The sequence below is a fragment of the Belonocnema kinseyi genome, chromosome 2, assembly GCF_010883055.1.
Source record: "Belonocnema kinseyi isolate 2016_QV_RU_SX_M_011 chromosome 2, B_treatae_v1, whole genome shotgun sequence".
Taxonomy (NCBI): domain Eukaryota; kingdom Metazoa; phylum Arthropoda; class Insecta; order Hymenoptera; family Cynipidae; genus Belonocnema; species Belonocnema kinseyi.
The window spans coordinates 109,005,944-109,015,978 of NC_046658.1; the positions used below are offsets into that span (position 1 = coordinate 109,005,944).

At 26.1% G+C, this 10,035-nt stretch overlaps 1 protein-coding gene across 1 annotated transcript in view; it reads right to left on the reverse strand.

The window, feature by feature from the left end:
- Window positions 1-892: 892 nt before the first annotated feature.
- LOC117167190 (glycine N-methyltransferase) overlaps window positions 893-10,035 on the reverse strand; it is a 13,044-nt gene continuing 3,901 nt past the window's right edge. Inside the window, exons 2-5 of the mRNA XM_033351915.1 lie at window positions 9,505-9,851; window positions 4,249-4,384; window positions 1,681-1,801; window positions 893-1,587 (exon numbers count right to left, since the gene is read on the reverse strand). Coding sequence (XP_033207806.1) covers window positions 1,270-1,587; window positions 1,681-1,801; window positions 4,249-4,384; window positions 9,505-9,835 — 906 coding nt within the window. The 5' untranslated portion in view covers window positions 9,836-9,851 and the 3' untranslated portion in view covers window positions 893-1,269. The remainder of the gene's footprint in view (window positions 1,588-1,680; window positions 1,802-4,248; window positions 4,385-9,504; window positions 9,852-10,035) is intronic.

The window sequence follows — 10,035 nt, forward strand, 5'->3', positions numbered from 1 at the left end:
AAAAACAACCACTTTAAGTTATATTCACAGGTGCAATATATCAGATATATTTCAGATATTTGGTAACATCACTTTCTTTAGATTGGATGTCAAGAAATTAAATTATATTCTTGGAATAAGTTTTTTCATTCAATGTTTTAAAAGATAAATTATTTTCAAATGAATATATTTAAAAAGTAAAATTTCACAAATAATATACATAACTAAACTATTTTTACACATTGTATAATATATTATAAAATTGCATAAAAACATAATTTTTATAAAACTCAAATTATCATATATAAATTTATGAAGTTTTGGAGGAATTTAAAAAAAAAATAATTTTACATCTTACACACGGTTTCTTTTGACTCAATCTTTTTTAAATCACCATTCTCGGCAAAAAGTAGCAATAATGGTTTATAGTTCCTATACGATAAAGTATAGGGGCTAATGGGTACTTTTTGTCACAGTCATCAAATGAATTGGAAAAAAGTTAAAAATTTCAAAAATTGCATTCGAGGTGAAAATAGAATCAAATGAATTGCAAACTCTTTAAATATATTCAAAAACTTCATTGAATTCAGTAATTTTGAAATGAGCTTAGAAAAATCTTGGAAATTTAGGTTATTTTTAAAGATTTTTTAAAATACCCTAAAATATTTCAAAATGTTTGAATCCCATTCAATCTCTGAAATCAATTAATAATTTCATTGTAATTTTTTAAAGCTCCTGAAAATGCCAAGGAATTTGAAAAAATATTTCAAAGTCTTTGATCATTTTATCAATTGATCCTTAGGATCAGTTAAATAAAAACTTATAAAAATTCAAAAAAATTCATTCAATTAAGTAGAATTGAGTTTTAGAAGAATTCAAGTGAATCAAAAAATGTTCAAGAATTCCAAATAATAATTTCAAATCCTTGAATCATTACGAAAGAACTCACTTTTCTTGAATAAATTCTTTCAAATCCACTAAAATGTTATTAAATTCTGTAAAATTCTATGAAATCTGGTGATATTTCTTGATATCCTCGAAAATTTATTAAAGCGCCTTGAGAGTTAAAAAAAACCCTTAAAATCATTCTTTATCCAAAAATATTTCAAGCGCTTTTAAATCCCTTTAAATTAATGATATTAATAAGAAATCTATTAAAAATTTCTCGGAATCTCAAAAAATACAATGAAATAGGTAATAGCTAGAAATATAGGGACCAAATTTTGAATTGTGATGCCTGGATTTACCAAAAAAACTTAATGGCTCCTTCCAAATTAATTTTTTACCGCCTCATGACGCATTCTGCTTACTTCCAGTCGTTTTTTCCAGAATGTGGATGAAGAATCCTGGAATTTTCTTCTCGTCGATAGGTTTAAAATCACCATAAATCGTGTGTTTCGCTCTAAAGTGAAAGGCCTCCATAAGCATGTCTCCGAAAAGAGACAGTTTGTGAGGATAATATGATAATCTAAATTGGCAGACGCTGTCGGAGTTGTTCATATTTGTATTACCATCAACGTTCAAGTCAATTACGTAATCTAAAGTAACCAGACTCGGCTTTCCACTTGTCAAAAGAACAGATGTGATGATCTGCTGCAGATGCTTGCTCTGAAATTTAATTATTTATTATTATCCAAATTTTTGTTTCGAATTTTAATTCATAAAGTTAAATCTGTTTCTTTGAAAATCAAAGTTACTTACGTTATAATAGACGCATTGTGTTGGTGTACGACCTGTTTCAATCGCATAATCATAATTTCTGTGATCGATTAGTAACAGACCACCGGTTTTCACGCAACGCTCAAAATTTGATAAAGCTTGCCTGTAACCATACAAATTAAACTAAAAATTCAGAATAATATTCGAAGGTTCGAAAATACAAAAAAATTATATTAAGAATTTTTTTACAAAAGGCTTTTGTAATTTTTGTCGAAAAATCGAATAGTTAAATTTTCAGTAATATATTTTGAAGTTAATAGTTTATTTTTTAATTAAACAGATGATTTTTCAATCAAGGAGATTAAATCTCTACCAAAAAAGATCATTTTTCCACAAAAAATGGAATAGTTAAATCTTCAATCAAAAAACTAATTTTTAACCAAATAGTAGAATTTTCAACACAAAAGATGAATTTTCTAAAAAAAAAATACCAATTTTCAACAAAATGCATAAATTTTCAACGCAAAAAAAATCAATTTTCAACTAAGAAGCTTAAATTTCTAGCAAAAAAGATCAAGTTCCAACACAAAATTGAATAATTGACTTCTCAGTTAAAAAAATAATTTTTAATCAAAAAATCATTTCCAAACAAAGAAATTAATGTTAAACCAAAAAGATCAATTTTCATCTAAAGAGATGAATTTTCAACCGCAAAGATAAATTTAGTAACAAGAAGATTAATTTGCTGCCAAAAAAGATCAATTTTTAACAAAATATATGATTTTTCAGCCAAATATTTGAATTTTTAAAAGAATTTTCAACCAAGAATTGAATCATGAACAAAAAAAGTTTATTAGTCACCAAGAAGATTAATATTCTACCACAAAAGTCGAATTTTCAACAAAATAGAGGGAATTTCAACCAAATAGTTAAATCCTCAAACAAAACAGACTGATTTTCAAATTGAAAAGAGGAGTTTTCAATAAAAGAGTTGATTTTTCAACCAAAGAAATTAATTATGAATAAAAAATAAGTTAAACTTTCAGTTCAAAATTTTTTTTTTAATTCAATCAAATAAATTTATGATTCAATGAAATAAAATTGCAATTAAATACAATATATTTTTAACGAAATAGTTCAATTTTCAACCATAGACGAATTTTCAGTTAAAATGATTAATTTTCAACCAAGAAGTTTAATTTTCTACCAAGAAAAATTAATTTTTGACAAAATACATGAATTTTCAAACAAAGATTTGAATTTTTAAAAGAATTATAAGCCTGACAGTTAAGTATTGTTAATGAATTTTCAAACCAAACAGATGAATTAATCACCAAGAGGATTAATATTCGACCACAAAAGATCATTTTTCAACAAAATACAGGAATTTTCAACTGTAGTATTTTATATTTTAACAAAAAAAGTTTTTAGTTTAAAACCAGAAACAGTAGAATTCAACTAAAAATAAGGAAGATTCAACCAAATATTTGAATTCTCAACTAAAACAGTTTAATTTCCCACCAAATACTTGTGGTTTTTAACCAAAAAAATGCGATTTCTACAAAAATAGATTTAATTTGTAATCCTAAAAGATGCATTTTCAACAAAACAGTTGAATTTTTTATAAAAGCGAAGGACATTAACAGAACTGTTGTAATTTTTAACAAAATAATCAAATTAGCTTTAACTTCAGTTTATCAAAAATTCTCTGACATTTCCTGACGTTCTGAAATTCTCTGACCTCTTGATGCTTTTGAAATTAAACAAATACAAATTTACAAATTAATGTTATTTTAGATCATTAAAATATGAACATCAGAACCTTGGAAATTTTGTTCTAATATAATTTTCAGTGAAAAATTATATTCTGATTTTAAAAAAAGCACAACTATCTTTTGATGAAAGAAATCTTCGCCAGAGACGTTGTTGGTAAAAAAGAAATTTTTAATTTTGAAAAATCGTAATACCAAGTTTTCATGGAAAACGATGCGAGATATGGAAAAAGTTAAAGAGGAATTTTAAGACGAGTAGAGAAAATTTTTTTTGAATTTAAAATTAAAGTAGTTAGTGTTAAAAAAAGGGTATAAGTAAATTCCTAGATTTTCTACTTGAACTTATTTTATGCTTGGCGTTTTTTTTATAATAATTTTTCGAAGGAATAATTTTTCTCCTGTAACCTTTTTTGATATCTCGCTTCATTTTTTTGTGTAGAACTGTGTATTTCGATTTATTGACACAATAAGAAATATATTTTTTCAGAAACGGTTCCTGTAAAGCTTTTTTTTGCAGACCGAATGAACGGAAAGAATACGCTACGGCGTACTCTTATAATATCCACATAGTAGTAAATTATAAAAAAAAACAGTAAGATGATGATGGATATGCCTTTCGCAAGATTTTAATAAATATTCCGATTCAATTTAGTGACGTTATTATTATTATATTATTATTTCAAGTCCCTTTTCAGAAACAATTATTTCATTTGTTTTTTTCAAGAAAGTGCACATTTACTGTGCTGTTATCTCAGATTATTGGCTAAAAAATTTGATCTATCTAGCATGACAAAAATACTCGATCTGTTCTAATTTCATCGTATTGAAATTTCCTCACCTCTGCTCTCTCTGATCCCCAAAAGAGTCAAGTAAATGCGCAAAACTATTTCCTAGGCAAATCACAGCGTCAAAACCGTCTTCTATCAAGTGAGCGATGTCATCGTACAAAGTCAACCAATTAGCTTCTTCAATCACTGAAACAACAATTTATTAGATACAAATTGTTATTTTATAAGGCAAAACTTTATTTATTTCGACTTAGATTCTAATTGATATTTCAGTGTAAAATGAAATTGACATATATTAAAATAATACTGTTAGGAAGAAAATTTAACCATTTTGTAGAAAATTAACTTTTTTGTTGAAAAATTATATTTTCGGGTTAAAAATTCAACTTTTTTTGTAGATAATTTTCCTTTTTTTTAAATTCAACAAATTTGTTCAAAATTGATGGTTTTTGTTCAAAATTCGTCTTTTTAGTAGAACATCAATCTTCCTCATGGAAAAATCCATGTTTTGGTAGAAAAATAATTTTTAATAGTTTCAATTTAACTTTTTTTATGAAGACTTAACTTTTATGGTTGAAAATTCAACTATTGTGTAAATGATTTGCTTTTTTTTCTTCAAAATTCAACAACTATATTGAAAATTGATTTATTTTGTTGAAAAATCATATTTTTTGGTAGAACATTAATCTTCTCTGTTCAAAAATCAATCTTCTTGGTTGGAAATTTAACGATTTGGTTTGAAATTAATCTTTTATGATTAGAAAATTCCCAACACATTTAAGTATTCCATTTTTATAATTCATAAGCTGAAAATTCAACGATTTGGTAGAAACTTCAAGAATTTTTATAAAAATTCGCCTGTTGAGTTAGAAAATTAATATTGTTTAACGAGAATTAACCTTTTGGTTGCGAATTACACTCTTTTATTAAAAAATTAGTTTATGTTTTCATTTAACTCAGCTGGTTAAAAATTCATCTTTTTGGTTTAGAATTCAACTATTTTGTGAAAACTCGTGATTTTTTTTTCGTTTAATAAAACCGGTTGAAAATTCATTTCTTTTTTTTTTTTAGTTGAGCATTCAACTATTTTAGTAAAAGTCTGTTATTTTTTTTATTTAACTGGTTGAAAATTCGTCTTTTGGTAGAAAAATCATCTTTCAACTGTCTTCTGAAAAATTCGTCTTTTTTGTTTGAAAATGTAATTGTTTCTGTTTGAATTTCAATCTTTTTTATTCGAAAATTCAAGGATTTGATTGAAAATGCATCTCTTCAGGTTGAAAATGCACCTAATTTGATGAAATTGTCTGTTCCGGTCAAAAATTCAACTTTTTTGTTGAAAATTCGTTTTTTTATTGGTAAAAAATTAATTGTTTTTATCCGAAAATTTGTCTATTCCATTTTAAGTTGGAAATTTATTCTTATCAATAGCAAATTTAAGTACTTGGTAGAAAATACATGTATTTTCACGATAATTCGTCTTTTGGGTTAGAAAACTAATCTTGTTTTTTTGGCTTCAAATTCAACTGTTTTTATTTGAATATTTTTTGTTATATGATTCGGTTGAAAATGCAACTTCTTACGTTAAAAATTCAACTACTTTGATGAAGCCGTCTTTTTCTTTTTGTCGAAAATTAAACTAATTTGTTAAAAATTCTTCTTTTTTTTCGATTATTTCAACTAGTTGAAAATTTGGCTTTTGGTAGAAAATTCACCTTTCATGGCACAAAAGTCATCTTTCAACTGTTTACACAAAAAATCAACTATTTTGTTGATAATTCGTCTTTTCGGAAGAAAATCTTGAAATCTTCGTAATATGAAGCATTTCATATTGAATGCAATATGGTATTTACGTTGATTTTATTTTAAACATTTTATTCTTCTATTATTCTCCTATTTTTGTTAAAAATGACCCTATTTTTCCTGCTTTCGATCTTTTTTTCAAATTTCTCTTTAATACTACAATATAAAGTTTTGAACAAAATATTCGATAACTAGCCAAAAAAGGACTATTAATCTCCTCAATTATAAACAGAGAGAAATACTCTGTTATAAAGTCCTGCATAAAAATTGTTGAACAAAGTATTCTAATTTTTTCGAATGATTTTAGTGCCAAAAAATATTTATTATTTATATAATAATAATAATCAATTGCATGACTTGTAAATTTTCTATATTATCTTTGTTTTCCCTTTTCTGGCCTTTTAAATCATATGAAAAAGTGAGATACTTGTTCATATCTTCATATTTCCTGATTACAAAAATTATTTCATAAAAGGAAAACATTCTTGTTCTTGCTTCTAGATTATTGGGAACGAAATAAGTCTTATTTTAGGAAATAAAAAATGAATAATAACACCAGTAAGGTAAACTGAATAAAAAGGCTCGGCTGCACTAAATTGTGATCAAATTACATTTGAATTTAATCTCTGACCTTCAATAATGATAACACATTCGCTACGACCTATTCACTCATCTTATTGTTTTCTTTTTACACAAAAATAGAGATAATTAGGGTAACGCTGTTTTCGTTGAAGTTCATTAAGCTTTTGCACGTAATGATGAATAATTAATGATTAATGAAGATATTTCTCAAATACACTTGTATTGTTTCTTCCTTATCAGTTATGGATGACACTGGCTTTTAAACTGATATGCACTTTCATCAAAAATCATGTTTACAATCTTATCTCATTCTAATATATCTTTATTTGTTTCAAATTTGCTAAGAAAGTCAATTACTATCTGCCTTCAAACTACAAAATTAAAGCAAATATCTAAGAAAAGTCTAAAAAGTTTTAATTGATTTTATCATGAATTAGCGAAAGAAGTTTGGGACGACTATAAAGTCCGAAATAATAATATTCCCGATTTGGAAAAGTCCCGAATTAGAAAATATCCGAATTAGAAAAATCCCTAATTTAAGCAATTAAAAATTTTTTAGTGATATTATTTACTAATAACACATTAATAAAATATTTTGTTATAAAAAAGATTGTTTTACTTTATAAAGTTTCTGAAATTATTTGTTTGTCGGGAATTTACATATTCGGTAATGTTATAAACTTTTGGGAATTTTATTATCTGTGAATTGTTCAATTTGTTAATATTATAAAATGTTCGGAAACGTTATAAATCGGAAATTTTCCGATTCGGGATGTTTTTATTCAGGAATTTTATAGTATCGGGATTTTTCAGTCGTCCAAGAAGTTTCTACAGATATAAGCCAAAACCTTTTCAAACCAAGGAAACTGTTTTTTTTTGCCAACGACAGAATCTCTGCTTTAGATTTGACTAGTTACAGAATTACTTTTTATTATTATTTTTTTGTTTTGTTATTATTTTCTTATATCATTTTCAAAAACTCAAGCAGATTATTAATTTTCAACCAAAGCATTTTTAACAACAAAATTATACATAAAAAGATGAATTGTAACCAAACAGTTCAATTTTCCAACAAAAAATTAATTTTCCACAGAGAAGATTTCTTTTCTAACGAAAGTTACAAGTTTTTAAATGCATAGTTAAATTAAACAAACAAAAAATATAAATTTTTAAACAAAAATGGAATAGTTAAATTTCGTGTTAAAAAATTATTTTTCAGCAAAATAGTTCAGCTTTCAAACAGAGAGATACTACCTTAAAAAATTATCACTGTTATTGAGAAATAAATGCGAAAAAGTACATATTTACTGTGATGTTATCTCAGATCACTGACTAAACAAATTTTACCTATCTAGAATGACAAGGCATGACAAGGTATGATTAAATTTCAGAAAAATAAAATAGACTTCTGCTTCCAGGATAGCTGCAGACTTCAATTTCAAATTCGATAAGGGCAAAATACTTTCAATTAAAAATAGAATAGTTAAATTTCATCCAAAGAGAGGAATGTACAATAGATCATTAATTTTCAACCAGTTGCATTTTTAACCAAAAAAATATTACATTTTTATCAGAAACGATATCAATTTTCAAGAAAAACGTTAATTTTCAACGGAACAGTTGTATTTTTAATCAGAAAAGATTAATTTTCTTGCAAAAGAGATTAATTTTCAATAGAATGGATGAATTTCGAACCAAATAGTTAAATTTTCAACATAAAACATGAATTTCCAACCAGATGAGTAAATTTTTCAAAGAAAAAGTAGAATTTTAGCTAATAAGATTAATTTTCTACTGAAAAAGACGAACTTTCGATAGAATACATGTATTTTGAATCAAATATTCGAAGTTTGTAATAAAAAAAGGTAAATTTGTAATAAAAAATAGAATAGCCAAATTCACAGTTAAAAAATTATTATACGGCAAAATAGTCAAATTTTCAAACAAAGAAATTAATTTCCAAACAAAAATTATCAATCTTGAACAAAAAAAGTGTATTTATAACAAAATAGTTGAATCCTCGACTAAAACAGATTATTAATTGTCAACAAAGACTTTTAATCCCAAAAAAAAACCAAATTAGAAACAAAATATTTTTATTTGAACCAAACAGTTGTACTTTTAAACCAGATACGATTTTTTTAAAAGGCAGTTACATTTTTCACAAAATTAATTTTTATTCAGGGAAGAAGACTTTATTAACAAAAAAGATTAATTTTCTGCCCAAAAAGTCGAATGTTCAACAAAATAGTTGAATTATAGTAAAAAATAAAACTTGTCAACAGAATATTTTAATTTTTCATAAAATAGTAAAATTTCTAACCGAGAAAGATGAATTTTGAACCAACAATATTATAATAGACCTTTCAAATAAAAGGAATTAACTTTCAACCGAAAATAGTTGGATTTTTTTATTCGTTTTTAATCATTTAGTTTACTTTCGGGGACAAAAAAAACATAAAAGGGAAAGTTTCTTGAAAAGTTTCTTCTGGAATAACTTCAAATTACTCAAAAATATTTAAAATTCGTTGCCATTTTTTAAAATACCCCAAAATAATGTAAAGCCTTTAAAATGTTTTAAAATCCCTTGTAATTTTTTAAATCATTTTGGATAATCCTCGACAACTTTTAAAATGCCCTAAAATCTTTAAAATCCTTTGTAATAACTTCAAATGACTGAAATGTATTAAAAATTCCTTGAAATCTTTAAATATCCTGAAATACTTCAAATCCTTTAAAATCTTCTGAATATTGCTGAAGAAATCAAGAAAAATCAGAAATAGGTATAATTGTAACCCCTGCGTTAATTTATTAAAAGAAAGGTGATTAAATTCACTTTGTCCTTTAAAAAGTGACTTGAAAAAAATCTAATAAGTTTTACCTTTCGGAATAGAGCGAAATTTAATTTGTAAAATCCAACCTACCCCATTTATCAAAAGCTGGCTCATTTCTTCTGTTCCACCTTGATTTTAAGGCATACTTCAACATTTTATCTGAAGCATCAACACTGACGACTTCGAAACCTTCTTCAAGAAGCATTATAGAATCAACTCCTGTTCCACAGGCAACGTCCAAAATTCGACGGCATCCCCTTTCTCGAAGAAGACCTACGAGGAAGTTTTTGTAATTTTGTTTCCTCTGGTTCTTATCGCCGATGAAGGCTTCCCAAACTTTGGCTGCTGTTCCATCTGCATACTGATCTCTCACACCCTCAGCTGCTGCTCCCAAAGAACGAGTACGAAACACGCTATCCATATTTTTACCTTTTCCTCTGCAAATTATTATTATTATTATTATTATTATTATTATTATTACACCATTAAACCATTTCCCTTTCGGGGTAGGCGTGGCTTACTCGGCAGGGGAAAGGAGTAGTGGGTGGATGGGATAGAGATTTTTCAGATTGATCCAGAATTCTCGTGCTATTTATGTAAATAACACGTTCGTTCCGCAAC